The sequence below is a fragment of the Ictalurus furcatus genome, chromosome 20 (genome assembly GCF_023375685.1).
Source record: "Ictalurus furcatus strain D&B chromosome 20, Billie_1.0, whole genome shotgun sequence".
Lineage (NCBI taxonomy): Eukaryota > Metazoa > Chordata > Actinopteri > Siluriformes > Ictaluridae > Ictalurus > Ictalurus furcatus.
The window spans coordinates 5,973,612-6,001,537 of record NC_071274.1 but is presented as its reverse complement, the minus strand read 5'-3'; the positions used below and the strand labels follow the sequence as shown (position 1 = coordinate 6,001,537).

At 38.8% G+C, this 27,926-nt stretch overlaps 2 protein-coding genes across 6 annotated transcripts in view; both read left to right on the top strand.

Moving 5' to 3' along the window:
• The first annotated feature begins 2,392 nt into the window (after positions 1–2,392).
• taf15 (TAF15 RNA polymerase II, TATA box binding protein (TBP)-associated factor) lies at positions 2,393–9,206 on the top strand. Of its 4 annotated transcripts, none has more exons than XM_053651103.1 (16): positions 2,393–2,517; positions 3,223–3,256; positions 3,457–3,502; positions 3,602–3,614; positions 3,758–3,854; positions 3,960–4,096; positions 4,307–4,472; positions 6,023–6,057; positions 6,589–6,621; positions 6,711–6,820; positions 6,919–7,048; positions 7,139–7,255; positions 7,392–7,467; positions 8,209–8,288; positions 8,414–8,552; positions 8,757–9,206. In XM_053651103.1, the coding sequence occupies exons 1-16, from the start codon at positions 2,508–2,510 to the stop codon at positions 8,794–8,796; spliced, it is 1,263 nt and encodes a 420-aa protein (XP_053507078.1). In that variant the 5' UTR covers positions 2,393–2,507; the 3' UTR covers positions 8,797–9,206. The 4 variants fall into 4 exon arrangements, with proteins under 4 accessions (XP_053507078.1, XP_053507076.1, XP_053507079.1 ...); XM_053651101.1 differs by having other exon boundaries at positions 3,602–3,668; XM_053651104.1 differs by lacking the exon at positions 6,023–6,057.
• A 111-nt stretch (positions 9,207–9,317) lies between these two features.
• mmp28 (matrix metallopeptidase 28) overlaps positions 9,318–27,926 on the top strand; it is a 28,187-nt gene continuing 9,578 nt past the window's right edge. Inside the window, exons 1-5 of one of the 2 annotated variants that reach the window (XM_053651096.1) lie at positions 9,318–10,002; positions 16,317–16,393; positions 16,863–17,050; positions 27,074–27,295; positions 27,530–27,775. In XM_053651096.1, the coding sequence (XP_053507071.1) occupies positions 9,901–10,002; positions 16,317–16,393; positions 16,863–17,050; positions 27,074–27,295; positions 27,530–27,775 (835 nt within the window). In that variant the 5' untranslated portion in view covers positions 9,318–9,900. Of the gene's footprint in view, positions 10,003–10,476; positions 10,825–16,316; positions 16,394–16,862; positions 17,051–27,073; positions 27,296–27,529; positions 27,776–27,926 lie in introns of those variants that run through there. The other variant, XM_053651097.1, reaches the window with a different exon arrangement.

The following is a 27,926-nucleotide window of genomic DNA, read 5'->3' as shown; positions in this document are numbered from 1 at the left end:
GTCCTTTTTTGGAAAAAAAAAAAATTATAATAATGCTTTAGTTATTTCCATTTTTATTTCTGAATATGAATTTACAATAGTGAATTTGTTGCATCAGAGCTCCAGGGTCCCATGTTCGATCCTGAATTTTTGTTACTCTGTGTGTGTGTTTCTGAGCATGTTATACCCGTGTGTGTGTGTGTGTGTGTGTGTGGTCAGTCCTGCGGTTAACTCGAGTCTCATCCAGGGTTTATTCACATTTCACCACAGTGTTCCCAGGACAAGCCACGACCCTGATAAAGTGGTTACTTCAAGTGAGTGAAGTAATTATTCATATTCAAGTTATATATTCATGGTTCCCTCAATGAACTGTAGCTCCCCAGTGCTGGCAGCACTCATGCAGCCCGAGACCATGACACTCCCACCACCATGCTTGACTGTAGGCAAGACACACTTGTCTTTCTACTCGTCACCTGGTTGCCGCCACACACGCTTGACACCATCTGAACCAAATAAGTTTATCTTGGTCTCATCAGACGACAGGACATGGTTCCAGTAATCCATGTCCTTAGTCTGCTTGTCTTCAGCAAACTGTTTGTGGGCTTTCTTGTGCATCATCTTGAGAAGAGGCTTCTTTCTGCGATGACAGACATGCAGACCAATTTGATGCAGTGTGTGGCGTATGGTCTGAGCACTGACGGCTGACCCCCCACCCCTTCAACCTCTGCAGCAATGCTGGCAGCACTCATACGGCTATTTCCCCAAAGACAACCTCTGGATATGATGCTGAGGACGTGCACTCAACTTCTTTGGTCAACCATGGCGAGGCCTGTTCTGAGTGGAACCTGTCCTGTTAAACCGCTGTATGCTCTTGGCCACTGTGCTGCAGCTCAGTGTCAGGGTCTTGGCAATCTTCTTATAGCCTAGGCCATCTTTATGTAGAGCAACAATTCTTTTTTTCAGATCCTCAGAGAGTTCTTTGCCATGAGGTGCCATGTTGAACTTCCAGTGACCAGTATGAGGGAGTGTGAGAGCGATGACACCAAATTTAACACACCTGCTCCCCATTCACACCTGACACCTTGTAACACTAACAAGTCACATGACACCGTTGAGGGAAAATGGCTACTTTGGCCCGATATGGACATTTTCACTTAAGGGTGTACTCATTTTTGTTGCCAGCGGTTTAGACATTAATGGCTGTGTGTTGAGTTATTTTGAGGGGACAGCAAATTTACACTGTTACACAAGCTGTACACTCACTACTTTACATTGTAGCAAAGTGTCATTTCTTCAGTGTTGTCACATGAAAAGATATAATCAAATATTTACAAAAATGTGAGGGTTGTACTCACTTTTGTGAGATACTGTGTGTATATATGTATGTATGTATATATATATATATATATATATATATATATATGTATATAGTGTGTGTGTGTGTGTGTGTGGGTGTGTGTTGGTGTGTGTGTATTTTATATATATAATTTACATACGTGTGTGTGTGTGTATATATATATATATATATATATATATATATATATATATATATATATATATATATACACAAAAGGTGTGCATCATACCTGACACCTAGGTGAACACTTTCCAGTTGGTTTTGTGACTGTAAGTCATTCCCTTCAAATGCTATTGAGCTTTAAATAATGGCATATTTTGTGTATGGGCCCATTCTGCAGTGAAATTCATGTCTAATTTAAATGTGATTTAATAGCTCATTTTAATATCAAAAATCTAAAAGGTGTGCATCATACCTGACACCTAGATGAACACTTTCCAGTTGGTTATATGACTGTAGATCATTCCATTCAAATGCTATTGAAGTTAGAAACGTGTATAACAATGTCGTATGTAACTTTAGAGACGGTCCCTTAATTTCCGCATTTCTGCGAATATCGAACGTCCAACGGCAAACCAACTTTATTCCAGTTATTCAAAAATGTAACATTCAGTGATGTGGTCTCCCTCAGTGATAGTACCTGTATTGTTACAAACCATATTACTGGTAAACATAAACTGACCAAAAAAACGTAAACTACTTATTGTAGTTTTAATAAAGGCGCAAATAAGACGTAAATAGAAATGTGATCCTTTGAAATGATTACTACACATTAACATGAGTAACTAGATGTTATGCTTGCCAACCGGAGGGGAAAATCACGTGATCGTTTTACGAAAAAGGCGCTAAGACTGTACCATTTTCCAGTTGGGTATATTCATTCACATAACAATATAATGGAAATGTTTTGAGGTTGTTTTTTTTTTTTTTTACATAATTTTACGTGTACACATGAAGTGCCATTTATTGCGTTTGAGTAGTGCCGTTGATTTTTCCCATGAAGTTGTTTATTTTGAAAATGAAAACGCATTCATGGATCAGATGACTTGGTATTTCCCAACAGAAGGTCACAGTTCATAAATACTGCAGTGTGCGCCCTGGCTCTGTCGCTAGAGGGTTTTAACGTGAAATCGGGCGCGGAGGAGTATCAGTTTTAATTTTATACGGAAATATGGCTTCTGGTGAGATATATTTTAATATTTATAAATCGACATACCGTTCTGCGCTGTATTACTCTGGTTAGCACAAAAAAATATTTGTGAGCTTTAAAAAAAGCAGTTTGAAAATAATAGACGGCTAGCTTGTTAGCAAAGGCGGAGCCGTCGGCCTCGTGTAGCTTAGCTATCTAATGCTTTAGATGGCGCGTTTCTTATTAGGATAAATATATGGTCTAAATTGAATGTTAATGTTTATTTTTGCTTCTAATCTAATGTCTAACAGACCACCATGATTTTAATGTTGGACGTATGCACACTGTAGCTTTGTATTAATGTGTGTCGCCGCCATTTTTTTTGTTCTGCGGCGTGGTGTTCTTTTATATTAACTGGTTAATTAACACCGCTGACTGAAGCCGAAAGCGGTTTGGTGCCAGATGGCCCTCTTTTCACAGAAAGGTGTACTACGTGCGACACAAAATAGAGGCTATTGAGCGGACTATATGGTGATTTCTGTATGTACGCGAAATGCGGTCACTTTACCCGGCTAGCTTGCTAAAGCTTTAGCGGAAGCCATTAGGCCTCCGCCTTCTCCTCGGCCTTAAACAGGTACAGCGAGTTTTTTCAGGAACTGGCGTATATCTGGATGTTATGAGGTTTGGTATTCGCTGTTAATCTAACCTGTGGGTTTTTATTATTATTACTGTTATTAATTCGTTGTCTGTTTCCTAGATTCAGGCTATGGGCAGCCTGGAGCCCCACAAAGGCAAGTGATCATCTTTTTGTTGCTGTTATAAATGCAATGTTAGTATTTTTTGTCAAATTAACATCTAACAACGCGGACCTTTACCTAAATTGTATTACAGCTTGCAAGTTTCCCATAAATCCATAATTATTTATTTATACATTGCATGTTCTCTATTATATGCTGTGATTAACTTGTTGCTCTCCTCCTGAACTTTATAGCTATGGATCTTATGGTGGATCCCAGGGCTATCAACATGGTGCGCCGGTAAGATCCAAAACTCACTGGTGTAATCATATCGCTGGTATTTATAGCTTGTTTAAGTTTTAATGCTAGTGTTCATACATGTCCATTTTTCTCCATTAGGGTTATGGTCAAGGTAATGGCGGCAGCTCATATGGTGGACAGAGTTACGAAGGTTATGGACAGTCAGGTATTTTATAAAAGTGGTCTTGTCCCAAGGCTTTATGATGTAGTTTTCTTTCTATATTTCTTTCTACTCTTCTTTGTTCTGCTTTGCAGACAGTTACAGTCAGTCATCACAAGGCTACTCTGGCTACGGACAGCAACAGCAGAGCTATGAAGGTTATGGGCAGCCGAGCACCGATGCTTCGTCGGGGTAAGACGGTTTACTTGTTGGATATTTGTTTAAAGTGTGCGGTGTCATTTTTAAGTTGAGCTGAACTTTTACTGTACTCCTTATAACTGATTTGTCCCTCTCAAGGTATGGAGACAAGCCTTATGGACAGCAGGGTTCTTATGGACAGCAAGGTTCATATGGGCAGCAGTCTGAAGCAGGACCTGGCCAGTCTGGGGGCTCATACGGTGGTCCGTCAGGAGGTTATGGAAGGCGAAATGAGGGTAAAGTCCACTTGTATCGTGTATATTCTTTGTAAATAGTCATGCATTATAGGTCTGTTTTTAAATTATAGAATACTGGTTGGTATTAGATACTTCTGTGTATGTGAGATCACATGCAATTTGGTTTCTAAAGTTGCAGAATGTCCCAGATTTATAATGGCATGTTAATGATTGTCCAGTTGGAACTAAACTTTTTCTCCTTATTTCCAGGTGATAGCAGGCGATATGGTGGTGGTGATGAAGGAAGCGACAGGTCTGAGGGGTACAGGGGAAGAGGGCGTGGAGGTTATGAGCGTGGAGGCTATGAACGTGGGGGTTATGATCGTGGTGGCTTCGACCGAGGTGGAAGAGGAGGTGGCCCGCCCTCCGGTGTGGGGTAAGTCTGAAAGCCTCCCCTCCCCCTCTTCCCCAAACAGGTACCGTTACCTAGTTCTGCTTGATGGAAGTGCACAAATCTTCATCTAATGGTAGATAATGCCATAATTTCGTCAGTCACATGTGCTTAAGCTGTTCTGAGTATGGCATGGCTATGGCCATGTTTTTTTTTCCACTTCATTCAGTACATCAACTTGGCCAGAAAAAGTATTGGTAGGTTACTGCACTGCCTTACTTTTGTCACAGCAATGTTTGTGATGCATTACATTTAGTATTGGTATTGATCCAGCATAAACAATATTTAGTGGGCTAGTTGGTTTAGAAATGTGTTGTAGACATTATTTTGGGTGAGGGGACACCCTTGTGGCTGGGCACAGAATGTAACTGCCTGATACTAGTGCAAGAATTTACAATCAGTTTATATAAAAGGTTTTAAAAACGGCAGATCGCAGGATTCGCTCAGAATACAGGTTGTTGCAGCATTCTCTGAGCTGCCTGTTGACTTGTTAATGGTGACTGCCTAAGATGACCATTTCTGGTTAGGTCAATTTGACACTTAAACTAAAGGGCGGTGAATAAAACTTTGTGTTAAACAAAACCGTTTCAAGACAGCTTCAGCATTTTTTGTTGACTTTGATTCTGTAGAGCCCACTTAAACCAGATTTAAGTTCATATCCTTTCCTCTTTTCCATTAGGCAACATGTTCTGTAGTTTGAGTTGCTTTCGGGTTTTTTTTTTTTTGTGCGTTTTGGTTTAAGTTTGTTTTTTTTATTATTATTATTTATTTTTATTTTATTTCTTCCCTTTCCCCTTCACTTTTAGGGGAGCTGAAACAAGTGGCCCTATTAGAAATATAATAGTTTTAAAAAACATTGCCTTTAAATGGGTCTCAATAAGCAAGTAATTTTGCTATTGCAGTTCTGGCAGCCCATAAACATTTTGAAAGCCCTGTGTTTTGGAGAATGTGTTCAGGATATTTAACGCCGCAGAAGCACAAATTCATCATTCAGTTATTCCCCATAGTACGGTGTAATTGAAGTGTTGTATTTTCTTTTAAACATGGAGTCGAATGCTTTTGTTTTAACATGGTCTACATTTTATACTACAGGTATCAAAGTGAATGAAATTAAACTTGGACCTCAACCATTGGAGCTCATATAAGCACTCAATGGAAGAAAATAAAGTGCGCTCGACTCGAGTGCCTCAGCATAGTGTGTAGAAATCTAAATTTAGAAACATTCCTGCTATGAGGGAGCTAGGAGGGTATCCTCCAGTGCTCTGCTCGGTTTTGGCTAAGAAGAGCAATAAATACTAACCCAGTTCATTCACCCAATTCTAAATTGGAAGAAAGTAAAAATGTCTCTCGATTTTTCAATTATTGTCACTTGCACTATTGGCGCAACTCTTTAGCCAGTGTATTCATGAACGGGAGACATTGCTTGTTGATTAAACTTGAACCATGACAGGATACAATGCACATAAGTGGGGGAGTCTTGAGCTCCCAGGTTGCGACAAAGGAAAGCCATCATATCTTCCATTTTTCCTCTGCAGTGGTGGTGACCGTGGTGGCTACAAAAATTACGGTGGTAAGTGATGAGCATCAGAACTGTCTCAGTTGGGGAAAATGAAGAGAAAAAAAGATTAACTGGCAAAAGAACAGTGAACTCTTGACAGCCACCTTTTTGGACTGACAAAAAACCCAAAGATCACCCGCCATTGTTAGGTTTTCCTTTCTGGTAAATGCTGTTGGGTTAAAATGTAATGGCTCATTTTACTGGTAATGGTATTGTTGCATGAGGACTTTTGATTTAAAATAAATAAATAAATGCCAGCGTTCTGGATGCCAGCTGTGCCAATGGCGAAGAAGGAGCATATGGCTTTAGCAGAAGATTTATATGGGGGTTTATAATTAATGCACACGAACATTTGTGGTATTACAAGGTGTTGACAAAGGATCCAGCCATTTGATGAAACCTGGTGTATAGCTGTCAAAAGTCAAGTATATCCTTGTAGACACTTTATTTTTTTTTTCCATAGATGTTGAATAACTTGTGGAGATTAATATTTTTAAGTGGCTCATGGCTTTCCCTTGCCTTTCCTGTCTTCCTGTTTTTCAGGACCCAGAGATTATGGTCAAAGGGATGATTCAGGTAAGGAGTGTATATGTATGTTGGCCTGCTTCTGCATGTCTTTTTAAAGGGTGAGATCAGATGTATTGATTAAGACTTGTCTTTTGTAGGTGAAGAACAGGACAACTCTGACAACAACACAATCTTTGTCCAAGGCCTTGGAGAGGATGTCACAACTCATGAAGTTGCTGAATTCTTCAAACAGATTGGAATTATTAAGGCAGGTTTCATGAATAGATTGCCTGATGCCCCTTAAGCTTTCTAATACAATTCCACTTACCATGACTTTATTCCTTTTTTTTTTTTTTCTTTCCTCAGTTGAATAAAAAGACTGGCAAACCTATGATTAACCTGTACACCGACAAAGCCACCGGTAGACTGAAGGGTGAAGCAACAGTCTCATTTGACGACCCTCCTTCTGCAAAGGCTGCCATTGACTGGTTTGACGGTCAGTTGAAGTGATTTGATTATGGTATCTGCTTACAGAGCCACAATTGTATGCTGATTTTGTTTTAACCCAGTCCTGTGTGAATTCCAGGCAAGGAGTTCAATGGAAAGCCCATTAAGGTGTCCTTTGCCACCAGACGGGCAGAGTTCTCCCAGAGAGGAGGAGGAGGAGGTGGGGGAGGAGGGGGAGGAGGGAGAGGACGTGGAGGTATTTAGATTTTTTTAATTATTATTATTTGTGTGTAAAAGAAATGTTCCTTATTGCTGCTAAACCAGATGAGCAAGTACAGTGGTTTTGCTTTTTTTTTGAGGTAGTACAAGGGTAACACTTATTCCCCTCTAAGGTTTCAGAGGTCGAGGAAGCTTTGGTGGTGGTCCCAGTTTTGATGTTAAAGGAGGAGACTGGCTTTGTCCCAACAGGTAAATGGATTTGAAGCTAAAAGTAAAGCTTAAAATACTCCTGGTAACAGTTAGCCTATGTAACTATGTCTCATTGTTTCCATGGGGGTGGGGGGGGGGGGTGTCATTGTGTAGCTGTTTTGATGTCCAAACATCCATGCTGAGGCAAGCCATATGCCATCAGTGTTTTGTGGCCATTGTTGTACTTCATTTTGAAGGACGCACAAATATGGCTGCACTGTGTCCTTTGGTGGTATTGTGGCAAACATCCACATGGTGCGATACTAGAATGAACACTAGGGGGCAGTAAAGCGCTAAGCAATTTGGTTTATCATGCAACTTGAATGTTTATTGAATATCTTGACATGTTTTCTCTATAAAACTAATTCAAACACCTTAAAGGTATGCTTTGTGTCCCAATTAGGAGTTTCTAGATTACGTGTTAAGCACTTTTCAGGTTGTAGTATGGGATGGGGTTTTTTTTAAAGACCTATTAATAGAAGCAAAGCTTTTGACTGTATTTTTGACCTTCATGGTGCACGACTGAATATTTGCCATGAATCTTGTCTGACAATCAGTTTACATGTCGGTATGGACATGCTAGCCAGGGATGTTTGTTGTTGCATGCTTTATAGTAGATGTGAAGCAGCAGTGAGCAGTTTAGTTGCAGGTCTAGTTATTGACTTTACATGTTAATTTTGTGGTAATCTTGGAGGAAAAATGAAATCACTTCTTTTTTTTCTTTTTTTTTTAAAAATGTAGCTCTTGTGGAAACATGAACTTTGCCCGGAGATTTGAATGCAACAAATGTGGTACACCAAAACCCGGAGACAGTTTTGGAGGTTAGTCGGAATAACTGAAATGTTATACCTTGCTTTTGGGTGGGCAGTGTTGCATGTCTTATGCCCTTTACTATGAAGTACTTTAATTTTCTATGCAAAATTTTTGCCTTCTGCTTTCCCCTCAGACCGTGGTGGTAGAGGAGGCTTTGGTGGTGACCGTGGTGGTTTCAGGGGTGGAAGAGGCGGTTTCAGAGGTGGAGACCGCGGTGGTTACGGTGGTGGAGATCGTGGGGGCTATGGTGGTGGATACAAGATGGGAGGAAGGTAAATTGATGACCAGTTTTATCCTTGTATTAGAACAGAGCTAAGCTGCTTGATTCCTGTGAGCACAGGGTGCATGTGGCATTTTTGAGCATAGGACCCCTGTATTAAGTTGGGGGTTCTCAGATATTGGCAAAGATGCCCTTCAACTGTAATTTTCAAAAAGCATTTTTGTTGTCTTTTTAACTTTACCTGTTTCTCTTATAGAGGGGAGCACAGAGAGGAAAGAAGAGACCGGCCCTACTAAAGGATTAGAGTGGACTTCACTCTGGGAGGGGGGGAGGTTTAATATGGGGAATAAAGAAAAGGTGGGGTCCATTTTTCCACACTCTGCATCACTTTTTCGCCGGAGCGTCTTGTGTATTGCTTCCAGTGGCTGGTTTGTCCAGTAGGATCACTTCCCATCTACTGTTAAAGGACTCTGGCTGGAAATCATGGGGAACATGAAAGGGGAGGGAGGGATGGGGTGGGGGTGTTGGAGGTGATTTGCTATTTTTGTTACTTTTAATTTTTCTGACTTGGTAGAATTCACGTTTAGTGTATGGTAGACATGTTAAGTGTATCATTTTGTTGGGGTTTTTTTTGTAAAACTGAAATGATCTGTTTTACTTGGGATTTTCCTTGTTCAAAGTGATATTAAACCTGATTCTAATCTTACTGTGTGGCCTTTCTTTGGTTATCTGATGAGCTTTGGTAGCATGTTCAACATGACCTATTGGTCATGGCAGGGACACCAGTGCTACAATTTTATTTTGAAAACCAGACAACACTTTTCTGTAATGAATTCACATCAGAACGTTGCATTATTGAATGTTGAGGTTTTATGTGGTTATTAGCAGCAATGTGCAGCAGTACTTGTATCCTTTCTCTGGAAGATCTCTGGCCTGCATGAGCAGCTGTATTATAGGTGGGAGCGGTGCTAACGTTTAGCCCAGCGCAATAGACTCAAGCCTGAACCTTGCACATCTGGATTAAAGTGGGCCATCTTTAAAAGATGGGTATAGGCATTCTAGACACCTTAACCATTGCATCTTGCACCTTTTAACGCTTCAATTCATAGATCCTGTAAGCGTTTCTAGTGCTAGTAAATGCGCTGTATTGTCCTTCCTGTGCACTTGGGAGGCGGTTCTCTCACACACTTCCCCCTTAAGCACTTTGCTTACGGTTATGAAAGGGAAATAATGCTTACTTCTGTTAGTGTTGTGGAAAAGAGTCTGTGGCAGTGTCGTACACGTTAAAATAATACCGTTAGAAATGCGTTTTCGGGTGGATTAATTGGCACGGGTCATTTTTTTCATACGGAAGTGATAACCCGATCAGCTGTGTCAGTGGATTAATCTGGAGCTCTGACATGGACTTGCAGTTTTTAGTGTTTCTTCTGAACGGGGAGTTATTTCTGTGCGCGTCTTTATCTGAGGCTGTGAGCGCTTCACTGAAGCCCAGAGATGCCGAGGTAAGCGTTCAGGATGCGGTCATTCATTCCAATTATTAATGTAGACTGTCCAGCACCTTTGTTTTTTGTTTTTTTTTTAAAATACATTCTCAGAAGGAAAGGGTGCTACACTGTACCTCTGCTTGTCACTGCGGTAGAACCCTCAAGTATGTATCTTTTTCCTGCAGAGTACCCAAAAACTTTAAAAGACAAAATTACTTTTTAGGTCGGAAAAAAAAAAACATACTAAATGTACACAAGGTCTATTATCTCCTGATAACATGGGTATAGTGTACCTTTCCCGAATTAATGTGGATAATTAAAGCGTACATTATTTTCATAGGGAATGTACAGTTTCGTACCATTTTGTTCTGAGAGTGTATAAATGAAAAGCAAATGTGTACAAAAATAAACAGACAAGAAATTAGTATTAATTAGCCTGCAGAGTGACTACAGTCTTCAGTTCTCCCTCAGAGGAACCGTTGAAGGGTCTGTGTAGAACTTTAGGGTTTCCCTGTCTAAAAATTTCAACAGCAACCAACACTTACACAGATGAACCAGTTCAAAAGTTTACACACTCTTAATTATTAATACTGTGTGTCGTTAAAAGGATGATCAACGACTGTGTTTATGTTTTGTGATAGTTGTTTATGGTCCCTTGTTTGTCCCGAGCAGTTAAACTCCCCACTGTTCTTCAGAAAAATCTTCCAGGTCCTGCACATTCTTTACTTTTCCAGAATCTTCTGCATATTTGACCCCTTTCCAACAGCAACTATATGATGCTGAGATCCAGCTTTTCACACTGAGGACAACTGAGGGACTCGTACACGACTATTACAAAAGGTGCAAACATTCTCTGATGCTCAAGATGACAACTCCATACATTAATCTTTTTACTATATATATATATATATATATATATATATATATATATATATATATGTGTGTGTGTGTGTGTGTGTATATATATATATATATATATATATATATATATATATATATATATATATATATATATATATATATATACACAGTGCTATGCAAAGAAATACTGTCGAGCAAAGATGTCTTCAAAAATAATTAAATAAAATTATTTCTACATTAACAAAATACTATAAAGAGCAGTAAACAGTAATAAATGAAACAAAGTCAGTTTTTGGTGTGTTAACCCTTTTGTGGTGACCTTGCTTTATAAAATTTAGTAGTCTCAGGTACAATTTGTGTAGTTTTATTAAAAAATTCAACTGGCTTGATCTGCTTACAAACATTTAGGATTTTTAATAGTATTTAATAACAAAATATAATTAGCGCCATTTTATATATACATATATCAGACCAAAAAAACACAATGAAGGCTGCTAGGTTTTGCTGCAAAAATAAGACGTAATTGTGACAGAAGTGTCACCAGAAGAACCGTGTCTGGTTCTGCAAGATGCTCAGTAAAACCAGTTATTTTTTGGAGTGCAGCTAATTACTCCAAAGACAATTTGCTCAACTCTTAAACGTAAAACTTACATGTAATATGTTATAATTAGCTTGAGGCTTAATTATGGTCTGCGGTTAACACCCCAGCAATGGAGCATGTAATTTGTAGTAATGGTGCCAAAACCTTTGGCTATAGCCAAACAGAAAATTTAAAAGCACAGTGCAGATCAACATTTAAGTGATACTACTTGTAAAGTACATCTTATAAAGCCTGAACCTGCACAGTTTGATGATTACCGTCGATACTACTAAACATGGTGAGGTGAATCAGGTGTTTGATTCAAATCAATTGTATTTGTACAGCACAATAGACAGTGGCACAAAGCAGCTTAGGAAATCGAGATATCAGTTTAGATCGGTAATGAGCAAGGCAGAGACAGTGACAAAAAAAAACAACAACAACAACATGAGGAAGAAACCATGAGCGGAACCAGATTCATAAGAAGAACGACAGACACCAGAGGAGTGCTATCATAATTAATTACTCTTTCACAGCTGTAAATTATAAAGTTAAACAGTACTAGGTGTGTTGAAAGGATGTTCATTATGAGCATTATAGTCTTTGTGTAAGTAAATTAACAAATTGTGCTGGAAATGCGGTGCAAAGAAATGCATCCCAAACACCACCTCTCTAGTAAAATCTCTCATCAGTCTTTTCTATACCATTTAATTGAATGTCCATGTGAGTCACTAGAGAATTTTTTTTTGGGGGGGGGGGTTACTGATAGGCCTGCATTGCTTGCTCGGTCCGACCATCACCCATCACCCTTGCTTCAACTATCACCTTTATATATATATATATATATATATATATATATATATGTATATATATATATATATATTTTTTTTTTACAATCACTGACTCCATGCCTCCAGGACTGGAATTGGCAAACCCTACCTGAGATAATGATAGGTTCTTGAATAGCCTAGGGCACATTTCTGTATTGTTCTTCTATGCCTATGCCCACTCCCTTTTATGTTTGTGGCAAATGTAAATTGGACTCCTTTTAAATGCGAAATGATATTTCTAACAAAATTCCTTTGTTTGTTGTGGTTACACTGCTACCACATCACATTGTGTCTTTTCATAAGTAGCATTTTAATAGTAACATCAAAGATCCTCATCCTCACATACACTAATCCAGATCTAAGTTTGAATTGTTAAAAACCACTTCTTTAATTCTCTGTTCATAGAATTCCAAAAAATACAGAATCATTTATACTATCCTTAATCTTAATAACCTTAATAAATACACTGTAAGACATTTCAAGTTGGTTAAACATAGAAACGAAAGTTCACCTTCTGCCTTAAAAACGCAAGTAAACTCAACTTGAAGATAAACTTTGTTTAACCTCAAAAGTAGTCACAAGTAGTCAAGACAATGGATTACGTTAAGTTTAATTTTTGAAAACGTATAAACTTGAGTTGAATATCCAAAACTGGTCATGGCAATCGGAGTTAAAGATCAGAAATAAGTTCACAACTTAATGGATCTATCATGTTTTACAGTGTACTCTGATACACTGGAGAGTTGGACTCTCTTCCACTATGTTTATGTGTGTGGTCTGGAAATTCATGTACCTTTGTCACCTGGGGTTATATACGAGTTTGCACGGAAAGATATTCCTCTACGGCATGAAACAGAAAATTTGGCTTGTCTCATAAAAGATGACAAAGAAAGAAGGTTATTGTTCATATACATATTTAGAGTGTTGGTTTTTCCCCAGTGCTTTGGCTGAGTATATTATTATACTATATAGAGAGAGTTGTATGGAGTACAGCGTATAGGCAACATTTCTTCAGCAAGAAAGTGTCTTTAGGACACTTCTGTGTGTCAGGATGTCAGAATATATGTTTGGCAATGTTTTTTTTTTTCTTCAGGTAAACAACTAGGCTTTCAAGGTTCTGTAAACCATTGAAAGGGTAGAGACAACTTGTTGAATGTGAAAAGAATGTGCAGGGTTAGTATAAAGCACAAACTCAAACTCTGGAGGCCTTCAGAATTGCATGATTGCAGTGAATGATCGAACATGTTTCCGCAGGTAAAATGCTACATTGTGTAATTAGATGGCCTAGTTTCTATGTGCCTGTGCCCACTGTAGTCTTAGATTCCTGTTTTTGACAGACAGGAGTTGGAACACTGTGTGTTCTTCTGCTGTTGTAGCCCATCTACCTTAAAATTTGACATGTGCATATTTGAGTTATGGACACAGTGGCTTAGTGGTTCACCTCACACCGGCAGAGTCGGGGGCTCGATACCTGCCAAAGCATTTCAATCTTCAGAACTGCCGCTCACTGGATGTTTTTTGTTTTTTTGCACCACTCTGTGTAAACTTTAGACACTGTTTTGAATGAAAATCTCAGATCAGCAGTTTATAATTCTAAGGTTACATTTTTTCTGCCATTGCTGTTGTTTGACGTGAACATTAACTGAAGCTTTTTACCTTTGTCAGCATTATTTCGTGCATTGCACTGCTGCCACATGATTGGCTGAATGGATAATTGTCAGAATGAGCAGGTGTACAAGTGTCCATCATACAGTCTGATGGCTCACTTGGGTCAAAAATATAAAATACCATTTCTCTACAATTACAGTAGATTCAGGAAGTATTACGATATCTTTTACAGATTTAGTTTTTTGGCCAAATAACCCATTATATTACAAACCATTTTGTCTTTGCCTTCCTATGCAAATCACTTTTTTCTTTAGATCCCCCAATTTAACCCCCCAACTACATTTCAATGGCTAGTTCTCCCTTATCGCACAACAGCTACCAACTGGGAGGCATGAAAACATGTAAGACCAACCACTGTGTCTTTTCGATCACAGAGCAGCTGAACCCACTCAGAGAAATGACATGAGCTCACAGACTGACCCAAAAACATTTCATGGCCTCTTTATTTGTGCAGTTTTTCTTATTCTTCCTAGCATTTCTGTAGCCCTTCCTCAATCCTCAGTCTCCGTATCCTTAAAGGTATGTTCACACATACAGAGATTTTATCGCTGCAAGTCGCAAGTCGCTGTACTATGAAGTGGCCAGTAGGTGTTCCTACTACTGGTTGCCATGGTAACATGGGTGGTGCAACTAACATTCCACTTTTGATAACAAACCAGTTTTCCTGATGCTAAAATAAAACATTCTGGAGCGAGAGCGATCTTATATAAAATTCACCAGTGTATATGCATCATATCCTACAAGATGAAGGAGAAGCAGTGTGTGCGCTTTGCCATTGCAGCCATCTATCTGCCGCAAAAGCCCAAGCGCCAGTTAGCTCAGCTTAGCTTATGGCCTTAGCACGTTTAAAACAAAATAATAATAATGAAACACACTCACTTTTTGTAGCAATTGAGCAAAATCCTATCTCAGTAAGTGAGCATCACCATCAGGATGTCATTCATTATATTCACTCGATGGTGACCAGGAGCCGGACCACAGCTCTTTGGCCATGGTCTCTGTGATTCCTGGGTTAAGTTTCCGGCTCTGTGCTGCATTAATGAAGTAGGGCACTGATGTTGGATGAGGAGGCCTGGGGTGCTATTAGCGTTCCAATTTATCCCAGAGGTGTTCAGTAGGGTTGAGGTCAGGGCTTTGTGCAGTCCACTCGAGTTCTTCCACTCCAACTTCATGGAGCTCGCTTTCTGCACAGGTGCACTGTCATGCTGGAACACGTTTGGGCTTGTTAGGTCCATGAAGGGAAACTGTAATGCTACATCATCCAAAGACATCCTATACATTTGTGTGCTTCCAACTTTGATGGAAGAGTTTGGCACAGTTTGGGGAAGAACCACAAATAGGTTTGATTTTCAGGTGTCTACAAACATTTGGACATATAGTGGCCACCTTAACCTCCATCTGCTAACTATATGCTTGAACAATCTAGTTGTTTGCTTGGGCTAAAAAAATGTAACTGCAATGTGTAAGGCCTTAGAAGACCTTTTTTGTACCTTGGGTACATTTGTAGGAACAAATGTTCCATCTAGTGGAATTTAGAGCTGCTTTGTTTCTCCAGGGTTACTCTAGAGAGAACCCTACAAAAGAGTGTTTCTCTATCATGAGGAGCTGCAAGTAGAACCCTTTTCTGGATGCTAAGAACCTTTGAATAACCATTTTTATCTAAAAGTTTACAACAGAGGGTTATCCTTTTAGGATCCTTTTCTGGATTACAGCTGTTTGTATTTTTGTGCAGATAGTCAGCATGTGGTGTGGTGGGATCCTCCATCTCCCCTTATATAACACACTTAAGCTTTGACTGAGAGTGCTAGGTGCACAATGTGCAGCTTTTTTTAATCTGCAGGTGTTATTCATTATACTTTTCTAAGGAAGTCTCTGAGGTAGCACATCACGGTTGTGCCAGAAAGTATGAGCTGTGGTGTTTTTCATTATAATATTGAATATGGCTGCCATCTTTTTTTCTTCTACATATGCATTTAACCACAGGGTGACTGTGTGTGGTGCTAGTAAAATTATATAAGAGCTTTACAGTGTAGTTTATTCTACTCAGTTTCCATAGTCTTTCCATATACTTGTGTGTTCCTGATTCTGAAAAGATTGTATGTCATACATGTATGCTAATTAACCAGACTAGTAAAAACCGATGTGTGTGGTGCAGCAGGTGGTGGGATTCAGAATGAAGAGCATGTGCTAGAGTTAGAACATCGAGGTGCATTACATCACATTTTGTTTAAATGTACATATCAAATAAAAATGTATGTTTGTGTTCTGTTTTTTTCTCGATTTGGTTGTTGAAAGGTGTGAAAAAGCATACTGAGCCCATTTTTTTTTGCCATTTTAGCACTGGAAAAAAATGGAACATGGACTTTAAAAGTGTACTGTATATTTTTATGCAGGGCTTTCTTGAGAAATATGGCTACCTCCATGAGCAGGATCACACACACAGTGCAGACAAAGTCACATCAGCTGTCAGGTAATGACACCATTTCCCAAAATTCCAAATTATTTGATTTCTGGTAACCCGAATTTAAAAATATTGACTGTGACACATTACAGTTAAAGTCAATGTGACACTATAAATGTAACAGAAAACATTGGACCTTTTAAACCATCTTTCAACTGATACACTCGATTTCGGTCTCATTTACACTTAAAGTTTGTTATTTTGTCCTATCGGGTTGAAATCTAATGACTGTTACTTATGCTGAACTAACACCCTTAGTCATGGTCATTCAGCTCTCAAAAGAAACCATTCTTTAAATTAAACTACACTTCATATGTGTAAACCAGTGATCTCTTAACTTTTCCAAGGAAAATATCTTAAATATAATGATTTACTGCACATTTCTGATTACTCATGCATGTTTCTCAACTGCTTGTTTTTGAGACCAGTTCACTGATTGCATATGTTATTGACCATTTTCCATTCTGTCCCAATTTAGGCAATTTCAGTGGTTGTCCCATCTGCCCATCACTGGTAGACTGGACAGTACCACGTTGTTGAAGATGGTATCACCACGCTGTGGGGTGAAAGACAGAGGTAGCAATGAAGCCTGGGCACGGCGAGTTAACTCTGTTTTTACAGGGCAAAGTCAACAGCACCTTCGCAAGAAACGCTATACTCGACCAGGTCAGTATGGGTTTAGTTTTGCCTCTTAAAATAATTAAAGTGACAAAAATTTCTCAGTCAGAAGCCAATACCAAAAAATGCACAGTGAATAAAATTTGTACCTGTGAGTGGTACGTTTTCAACTTATACATTACTTTACATTGTTCAAATATAGCCTAAGGGTGCCTGTAAATCTTTAGGGTTGTAGCCTGACCTGTTTCAATGGAATGACCAGGTTAGACCCAATGACTTTATTGAAGTGGCAGTCCAGGCTTAGGCAAAATACTAATCCATGTCCATATCCACATAATGTGGCTACCTCTATCTGTGTATGGCCGGAATAGGATCTTCATTGGAAATAAAAGGCATGCAACTAAGAAACATTTGTTTGTTGTGTACCAATCTACCAAAAAGTCATAGCTAACATAACATCTTATGATGTATGCTAGCATTACAAATTCAGTACTGTAGATAATAACAGAGTGAAGAAATCCAATTTTAGGCCTACAAATAATGATATAATTAGCGTAAAACCAAAAGTTTGTCCAGTGTTTGATCGCCTGTTGGTTCAGTGGGGCTAGGGAATAGTTTGCTTCTATGTTAGCTAGTTAAAAATGCTTGCTTCTGCACAACATTTCATTCTTTGGTAGTCCTCACTGTTGGACAGTGATGAAATTAATTTTCATATTTCCCAGACATGTCGTAGTGGGTGTTTTCATTATTATTATTCAATAATAATAAGCCCCAGTGACGCCCCTGGTTCTGACAACTGTATAGATTGTTTTGTGCAAAGATAACTCCAAAATCCCAAAAGCATGGTCAAATATCTCACATTTGTTTCTGAACTATAAATAACCACATATCAAGGACTACCATACTGTAAACTACTACTACCATACCAAAAACTGTAACCTTTGTAGTATGGTAGTTATTACATATTAATATTTTGTTAGCGCTTTCTGTCATTTGGTCCATCAGTTGAATTGACATGAATGGAATTGTGTTTAATTGACATCCAACCTTTTCATTTTGTCTTTATTCCTACACCAACCCAAATGGCCTTAAGGTCATGTCTGTAATGTGTGTTGCATGTTTAAATCCAAATAAAATGCACTGCTTCCAGGGCAGGGTGTGCCTTTTTGTAAAAGCTGAGACCTAACATCATGGGGAGGAATAATTGCTACCCGTGCTCCCTGTGCAGACGTTCAGCAAGGAGGACAACACTCCCACACCTGCAGGGCCCAAGCACACACACACACACACACACACACACACACACACACACACACACACACATACCTTAACCACTCCACCCCAGCTTACCTGTATCCTAAATGCCCACAAAACTCCTAATAATTTTCCCCATCTTCCACATTAAGGGCAGCAATCTGTTTAAAATACACTGTATAGTATGCTGGAAAAGATAAGAAAGAACACTTTGGAACAGAAATTCAGTGTTTCAGTGGAAAACTGGACACGTCTATTTGTGTGCTCACTAAAAACTTCCTCCGGAAAATGTCCTTCTGTCACTCTGGGGATTTGTAATACACAAGGAATGCGGCAACAGCAGGTTTTGTGTCACTTCCTGATGCAAACTACCTGTTTTCACTTTAAATCTAACTAGCTCATTTGGCACAGATTTGGGCCAAACAAGCGAATTTTAGACAGTTTTAATGTTTATGTCTTTATAACAAGAATAAATGACTTAGAGTTGAGAGCATAATATTTGCCTTCCCTTTGGCTGCTAGGTGGAAACTACACCTCTATTTTACAATTTCTCTACAAAACAGAATTTCTATTTCTAACATGTTTATTTAGTGGTGTTTTTGTACTAAAAAGCAGTTACAACATGGTATAAATTTTACAATTCAGTCTACACCAGCTGTTTGTTTTTGTTTTTTTGTTTTTTATCAGGAAGCTCAAACTCTGAGCAGTAATGTTCAATGGGAGTCAAGAAAAACAGGACCTAAAAAGGAAATATTTACCTTTCACAAAGCTAACACTATTAATGGATGCCTTTAACCAACAGTGATAGTATCTTTTAATACCTAAAGCAGAAAAACATCTTGGGGAAAGACTGCCAAAGAGAGTCACGAAAACCCAAAGCAGGACCTAAAAGTCTTCAGAGAAATTAAGGATAAAATTTATGCATTTATACCACATTCAGAAATATTTTTTCCCTATTAACATACACTGCCAGTCAAAGGTTTTTTGAACACCTGCAGTTTTCTATAGTATTACTATATTACTATTGCCACAGACCAACAAAATAGAACAGAATAGCAGTTTAAATAAGAATACCTACATTTCTGGAACGTATTAACTGTCCTAATGAGACTCTAATGAATGCTTTATTAAAGGCAGACATACTCAGAGGGTAAAACCGTTAAGCTTATAGATTAAACACAGTAGACAGTCATAGACAGTGCTAGTATTAATAATGTAGAATATAAATATATATTTATATATAAATATATAGCATGTTACAAATGCCTAATTGGAGTGAGAAAGATTTTGACTTTTTCCTTCTACCTAGATTAGATAAAATAAATTTTATTTCTAATAAATAAATATGATGATAAATTTCTAATATATTTCAATTCACTATGCATGTAATAAAAACATTTTTTGATTCACTTACACCTATTCCATTGTTTGTTTGTTTTTAGAGCAATATTAGTGAGCATTGTGATTAAAAACAAGTCCAAGGTGCTATGTATTTTGTGAACACAAAGAAATTGGTGAGTATGAAGCACTGAATCGAGATCACAGAGAAACTGTGTTTGGTGAGCACAGAGACACACACTTCCTTTCGCCAAGGTTCTATACTTCGCTCGCAAATCAATGCGTAATTCACAGCACCTTGAGTTCATTTTTAATGACCGTGCTTGCATGTTCAGTTTGGCTGCACTCGCTCTCTATTAAACATGCTGTATAAATGCCATAACATCTTAAGCATAAAACTCAGCACACAGCAGTAACAAACTGAGTTAAATAAAATGTTCCATAACTCTCCTGACTGCGTAATACTAAGAAGGTCATTTAGGCATCAGTATCGGTATCAACAAGTACCAAAAAACATGCGGTCATACTTGACCTGTTCTGAAAAAATAGTGATTCATGCCAATTCAAAACTTTTGACTGGAAATTTTTATTGTTTTTTATTGAGGCAAATCCAAGAATCATAATCAGAACCCAGAGCAAAGGTCAAAACACATTCAGGCAAAGTTAAACAAATATCATCAAATATATAAAAAATGAGGGGAAACAGGTTTAAACCAAAAAAATACAACAAAACAAAGAACTTGGGAAACTTTAGACTCTTCCCTAGGCTTCTTCTGGCAAATGTCATGTTGGATAAGGAGCCAGTTTAACAAAAAAGTTTTTAAAAGTTAAAAAAAGTCAGTCTGCCTAAAGATGTCTAAAATCCTTTTAGCTAAGTGTGATTTTTTTTCCTCACGCAGTGAATGTCAGGCTTTGATTAAGTTGTTGGATCGTCATGCACCATAGCAAAATGTACATAAGCCTGATCATTGCAGTTTGTAATCAGAATGTGAAAATGTTGCAGTTGGAATGGAATCTATAAATGCAATTTTCTCCCTTTTCACTTCTTGGGATAAGCATATTTTAAAATGCTATTAGATTACTTGAAGATACATGCAAAGGAGAAACATATTTCCATTTCGGAAAACTTTTCTGATTTCACAAATTTCATATGAGAGGCTTTCCCAGTCCACCACATGCATCATTCAGTATACATGTTATGATCTGCACTCTACACTGGTTCATTTCAAATCCAATGTGTTGCAGTGTGGGGATAAAATAACAAAAATTTCATCACACTCTAATTCTAATTCTAATCAGAAATGTAGCTCCAGACCCCTAACAACTAAGGTGCCGAGAAATCCTCTACGGACATTAGAAGAAACCTTGAGATTTACATTCTGAGAATAACACACACATTCCATTATTACAAGCATTTTTTGCATCTGTAATTGCTTCCAGGAGGGAAATCCTGGAGTGTTTCAGATTCTGATAACTCTCTCTCTCGCTCTCTCGCTCTCTCGCTCTCTCTCTGTTCCTTTCTTTGAGGGTAGGTCTAAGTGCTGTAGTTAAATTTCAATCAGACTACCCCATGAGATTTCTTTATTCAGCTTAAATATTAAATCTGTTTACATTGGGCTCATGATGGTTCCAGTGTCTGAAGAATAAAATATTTCTTTTATTTTAAAAAACAACACCACACAACTTCACACACACACACACACATCACAACAGATTTTTTTGTTCCATTTCCTGCACTACTTAGTATGTGTACACCTGCTTGCAGCATGGCAGATGTTTACAGGCATATTTAGAGAAGGTCATCACTACATGCATTCCTGTGGCTTGGTCCTGCACAGCTGGCGGCAGGCTTTGCACCCCAGTGTCCATTTCCAGGACAGCATTTTAGTATTCATTGTACTAGTCTTGGATTTATTACATGACTTGTAAGCTGACTTGGCTTAGAACTTACTTTTGATTGAGCATACACTTTTTATTAAAGAAAAAAATAAGATTAGTCTATGGTTTCTCAGAGTTCCTAGCCCGCCACTCAGTTTGCTGGTGGTTTTGGTTTTCCTGTCTCTCTTCTCTATGACCTTTATTTTCCCATAGCTCATTTTAAAGGACAAAATCACTTGTCCCTTGTGGGACTTCTCAGTGGCTCAGTTTAACATCATTGCTTTCTATATCTGGTGGCTGAGCTCTAACAGTGTCTTTTGGACTCTCTTAAACTTCATGCATTTAGTATGTTGCGTTTATTTTTCTCTGTTTAATTCTCAGTGCTGTTCACAGCAGGTTAAAGTTCACCCGACTTAATTATAGAGGGTTTTTTTTGTTTTGTTTGTGTGTTTTTTTTGTAATTATGCTGTGTATACTCTTGCTAGTGTACACAACACACCATATCGTAAATAAGCAATGTAAATAAGCCAGTGATATAGGCCAAATTTTTGCAAAGACACAAACCATACCTCTGACCACTGTATTATTTTGATGGCTGGGAAGCATGTAATTACATTCGAGTCACGTAACCTCTGGTGTATGTAAAGCAAACTGTTTACAGATATTGCTGCGAGAAGCTTTTCTTGGTTTACATAACTGAGAGGATGAACGTTGGTGTGTACTTTAATTCAGTGGATCACAGAAATAATGTCATAATATTAGTAAGGAATAAAAAACAACAGGCCATGTTGTTACAGGAAAATAATAAATGATTGGGCAGCATTTCCACCCTGAAACTGATTATATTCCCATGCGTTTTATTCCTCTTAAAGCAAAGCAATTTGCCAACGATTGTCTGCAGGGGCACATACTGTATATCAGCTGTTCAACAAATGTTAATCTTCATAAAGTTCTCATTCACAACTCCACTGAAACTCCACTTTAAATTCCACTGAAATACTAATGAACTCTTTTGATTGTCCACTGTTTCAAAAATATGTTGTTATTTAACAGATAAAAGCCATTGTTCCGTTGGTTTGCTCTCCTTTCATGATGTTGTGCAAAAGTTGTGCAAAACAGCCTGGCTGCACGATAAGACTTAACGGTGATGTGGAGAGATGAATGCGGTTGATCCACGGTCATGGCCATTGGAAGCGGTGGTCTGGAGAGTGACAAAGAATGGGGTTTGGGTAGAAACCATGAATTTCACTCCTGATGGATATTCTTAATTTCTGTAAAAGTTGCCCTGTTTGTCAAAAAGTCTGTGGTAGGTGTCCTTCTAGAGCACCACTCCAGCCACTTCTTATCATTGGTACTCCATTTGAGAGAATCGGTATGGACATTGTCGGCCCTGTTGAGACGAGTCGATCAGGCAACCGGTTTCTGCTGGTGATCACAGACTACGCTACAAGGTACCCAGAGGTATTTCCTTTAAAGTCAATCAAAGCAATATATGTGGCAGTCTGTTTAGTCTAGTTTTTTATCAAGAGTTGGGTTTCCTACAGAAATTCTAACTGACCAAGGCACTAATTTTATGTCTACACTTCTGAAACAAGTCTATCAATTATTAGGCATCAAGAGTCTGCATACAACCCCTTACCATCCCCAAACTGACAGACTTAAAGAACGATTTAATCAGACTTAAACCAGATGCTCTGTAAGTTTGTTAGTGAGACTGGTAGAGACTGGGATCAATGGCTTCCATACATCCTTTGTGTTTACAGGGAGGTCCTTCAGGCTTCTATGGGTTTCTCCCCTTTTGAATTGTTATATGGCCGTGAGAAATATGCTGTGAGAAATATGCCATGAGAAATATGGCCGTGAGTTATATGGCCGTAAGTTATATGGCTGTGAGAAATATGCTTAAAGAAATATGGGAGGGAAGCCAGGAAAGAAAGGAACCTACTAATATTGTTTCTTATGTATTACAAATGAGAGAACGGTTGGAGAAGATGACAGCCCTGGCCCAAACACATATGGCGGAAGCCCAGAAGCATCAAAAAGCCTGGTATGACCAGTCGGCCTGGGAAAGAAGTTTTGACATTGGCTAAAAAGTACTGGTGATGTTACCAACCCAAGAAAGTAAGCTCTTGACCCAGTGGCAGGGTCCTTTTGAAGTCAATAAACTGCTGGGCCCCACCTCATATGAAATTGCTATGCCAGGGTAAGATCAGTCTGGTCGAATATTGCATGTAAATCTATTAAAGGAGTGGGTTTCTCGACCTGAGCCAAAAGCACATGCTATGATGATCTGTCATGTTGGAGAGGAGGAACAGGATGATCAATACTTGCCCCAACCAGTGTATCAGTTTAGACCACTTGCCTGAAGATCAGCAGTTACAGGTGAGAGCACTATGCAACCCAAAAGTGTTTTCTGAATACCCTGGATTCACTGACTTGATTGAGCATGATATGGTGTTGAAAGCTGATGCTGCTGTATGATGCTTGGCTTATAGAATTCCTGAACGACTCCAAGTATCCTTGAAAGAGGAAGTAGACTTCTGTAAAGTAGCCAAGTAGCCACTTGATGCTCAGACTGGGAATTATTGAGCCCTCCCACAGTAAGTGGTGTCATCCGGCGGTATGAATTTCCAATACTTGAACTCTGTAACAAAATTTGACTCATACCCTACTCCCCGGATCAAAGATTTTATTGACCGTCTGGGCCAAGCAAAATATTTAACAACTTTAGATCTTTCAAAAGGATACTGGCAAATACCATTGACTCAGCAAGCATGTCCATTGACTGCATTCAGGACACCATGTGGGCTTTTCCATTTTAAGGTGTTACCCTTTGGGCTTCATGGGGCCCCTGCTGCTCTCCTAAGACAAATGGATCAGGTGCTGCATGGTCTAGGTGTCTATAGTAACACCTGGGAGGAACACTTGCAATATCTTCAGGAAGTCCTACTACGTCTACCAGGAGCAGGTCTGACCATCAACCCTAACAAGTGTGCTGTGGCCAGGAAAGAGAAGGAGTACCTGGGTTTTGTAACTGGTCACAGAACAATTCAGCCTCAGGTGGAAAAAGTTGAAGCTCTGGAAGAATGTTCCGTACCACAGACACATAAGGAACTTCAATCTTTCTTGGGTATGGTTGGGTTCTATAACCGTTTCATTCCCAATTTCTCCAGCATGGCTGCCCCTTTAACAGACATGGTAGGGGCACGCTGTCCAAACCAGCTACAGTGGACTAAGCAGGGGATGAAAGCCTTTAGAGGCCTACAGACAGCTGACAAATAATGCTGTTCTTTATAACCCTGACTTTAACCAAACCTTTGTGGTGCAGACAGATGCATCTGAGAGGGGCATAGGATCGGTGTTGCTTCAGGGACCGCCTGATGACCGACGTCCAGTAGGCTTCATTAATTGTAAGCTGTTTCCAAGAGAAGTACGCTACTCTATAGTGGAAAAGGAATGCTTGGCAGTGAAATGGGCCCACTATTCCATGAGATACTATCTTCTGGAGAGGGAATTTACATTGGAAACGGATCATAAAGCTCTATAGTGATTAGAAAGGATGAAAGATTCCAATGGGAGGATCAGAAGGTGGTACCTGGCTATACAAGCCTTTTGTTTTACTGTTAAACATGTCCCTGCCAAAGTACATGTGACCACAGACTACCTTTCCCAATGTACCTGCGAGATGTCTGAAGAGGGGGAGAGTGTGACGGCCTCACCGCACAATGAGACTTACTGGTGATGTGGAGAGATGAATGAGGTTGATCCGCGGTCATGGCCATCAGAAGTGGCGCTCTGGAGAGTGACAAAGAATGGGGTCCAAACGGAAACCAGGAATTTCACTCCTGATGGTTCTGCCCAAGTAAACCAAATGAAGAAACATCGCAGGGAGAGGGAACTCGATTTTGACAACCTTTTGTTAAATATATTTATATTTAAAGTTATGAAATGTTAGTGAATTCTTTCTTTTGTTATTTTTTTCTTTGTTTGTCTGGATGTCATCCGGATGTATAAATGTTATACGATAAATGTCATGTAATGTTTATCCCCTGTTGTGTTTAAGTTGGCGCGCCATCTTCCTTATAAGCTTGGTTTTGTCTCAGTATGTAGGTCAGTTTTACTCTGTTCAGTTCTCTTAAGTTGAGTTTTGTTCTGTTCAGTTGACCACACTGTTTCAGTCTAGTTTAATTATGTTATTTGGCTGAGTTTATTTATTTTGTATATTTTCCAATTATTTATTTGAAAGATTTCAGGTTAAAATAAAGACCCATTTTTGTTGAAAAGCTTGTGTTCTCGTGTCTGCCTGCTTGGTTCCTCACAGTGCTCATTCCATATAGTTATTATCGTACCTACTGGTCAAAAAATGAGAACAAGAAGAAAAATGTGTCTCTCATTTCCAATGCTGGAATTTCTTGGTCTATCCTGGTCTTTTGTGTATTTTTTTTGTAATGTAGTTGGGCTGGAGATTTTGCTGAAACCTGACAATGATATTAGCTCTATTGTGTTTCTCTGAGAAGCACACCTCCTGTATAAAACACAGTTAAGCAAAGATATGCCTAAAAAACTAACTGCTAGACTGTATGTTGTCAGCAGCCTTTTGAATTGACTGCCCCCCCATATATATGTTAATGACTCATTGCTGCAGTGGTTACAGTTTTTTATTTGTTAGAAAACGAAACATCCTACTTTTTAAAATACATTTATAGGTGCGATTAATTTCATGTTCCTGTTATCACTTATGTTGTAGCAGTTATAGACAGTCATTCCATCACATTCTCTTGAAGTTAGGACAAAAAATTCAGTTAATTACTGCCACACCGTAAAAACGTAAAAGCCCTCTGTCCTTAGACTTTCACATGTTGGAAAACTTCACTTCTGTTACTACTATTAAAGATTAGAAGTTTTACTTTGTTAAATAACAATACATTTTTAATTTGTTTATTATTAGACAGATTATACAGAGACTCTGTGATTTAGCCGTTAATCAGCACCTTCTGACCAATCAAATTCAACAATTCAACAGTGCATGGCCACATGACCATGTGTTCAAATAGAGATTGTTTACACAGTAGTTTTATGTTAAATTGAATAATGTTTGCTAGTATGAACTATAAGTAATATTAAAATTTAATGTGCATCATTGAAATAGATGTTCCAAGATTTTGAGACTTTTTTTTTTATATCTGTTAGAAACTGCAGCTTTAGAGGTTCACTAGTAAAACTTGCTTAAATCCCCAAGCTCTGTGTTTGTTCAGAGATAAACAGTAAAAACTGTAAATCCCACCTGTCACTCTAGGGATGTGTAATACAATAGGAATGCAGCAAAGGCATGTTATGTTGGTCCATATTCATGTCAGTGCCTGATGCCAACCAGCTGTTGTTTTATAAAACAAACCAGCTCATCCGTCATGTGCATTTTAACACCCTTAAAACAGTTCCTAAAACTCTACTATACGAACCTTGGGAAGTGTTTGGGTTTCTTTTTCCATAAAGGAGCCACTGAAGTGTTTGGAGATGTCTTCAGAATTACCACTAGCTGTTAGGAGTCTAAAATGACTAAAGATGAGGCTTTGGAGTCTTCCAGTGTTCTTTCTTTTGTAGGAGGGAAATGGTACAAGCAGAACCTGACATACCAGATAGTGAACTGGCCACGCCATCTCTCCCACGGTCCTGTGCAGCTAGCAGTGCGAACGGCTTTCCAGCTCTGGAGCAATGTTTCAGGATTGGTTTTCCATGAATTGAGTGACGGACCAACAGACATCCGACTGGCTTTCTACGAGGGCGAGCACAATGATGGCACCAGCAATGCGTTTGATGGCCCAGGTACAATGCATATCAATGTATTTCTACTTTTGTCACTGAGTAAGCTAAATTTTTGCCTAGAAATATCCCAGTGCAATTTCAAATACTATCGTATTCATTAGCAAGGTAACGATTATGCCCACTTTGTGTAAAAATGTACTAACTTGGTCTATGTCTCATAATATGGCAGTGTAGTTGATGATGATGTCACCTTCCTTCTCTTATAGTCTTTGCCATATTTGTTTTTTTCTTCAGGTGGTGCGCTGGCGCACGCTTTTTTCCCATGCCGGGGTGAGGCTCACTTTGATAAAGCTGAGCGCTGGACTCTGAGTGGTCACAAAGGTCATAACCTTTTCCTGGTCACTGCTCATGAAATTGGCCACACACTGGGATTAGAGCACTCACCAGTCCGTCACGCTCTCATGTCACCATACTATAAGAAGCTTGGTCGTAGTCTACTGCTGAGCTGGGATGACATTACAGCTGTGCAACAATTATATGGTAAAATGTATAAATGTCTTGCATTTAATCACCCAAAATTCTAGTTATATTTATCGGTTCTACTTCTATTTAAAGTAAGTCAATTCAATCACTCAAGCTCATGTTATAGTTGATGTCTTGATGCAAACCATTCAAGGATCTCAAGCTTTAA

Bases quoted from the DNA above. Each gene is read 5' to 3' on its own strand.
- taf15 (XM_053651101.1), top strand. The intron at 3,669-3,757 runs GTATTTTATAAA...TCTGCTTTGCAG, and splicing joins CGAAGGTTATGGACAGTCAG to ACAGTTACAGTCAGTCATCA. The intron at 4,473-6,022 runs GTAAGTCTGAAA...TTTCCTCTGCAG, and splicing joins GGCCCGCCCTCCGGTGTGGG to TGGTGGTGACCGTGGTGGCT.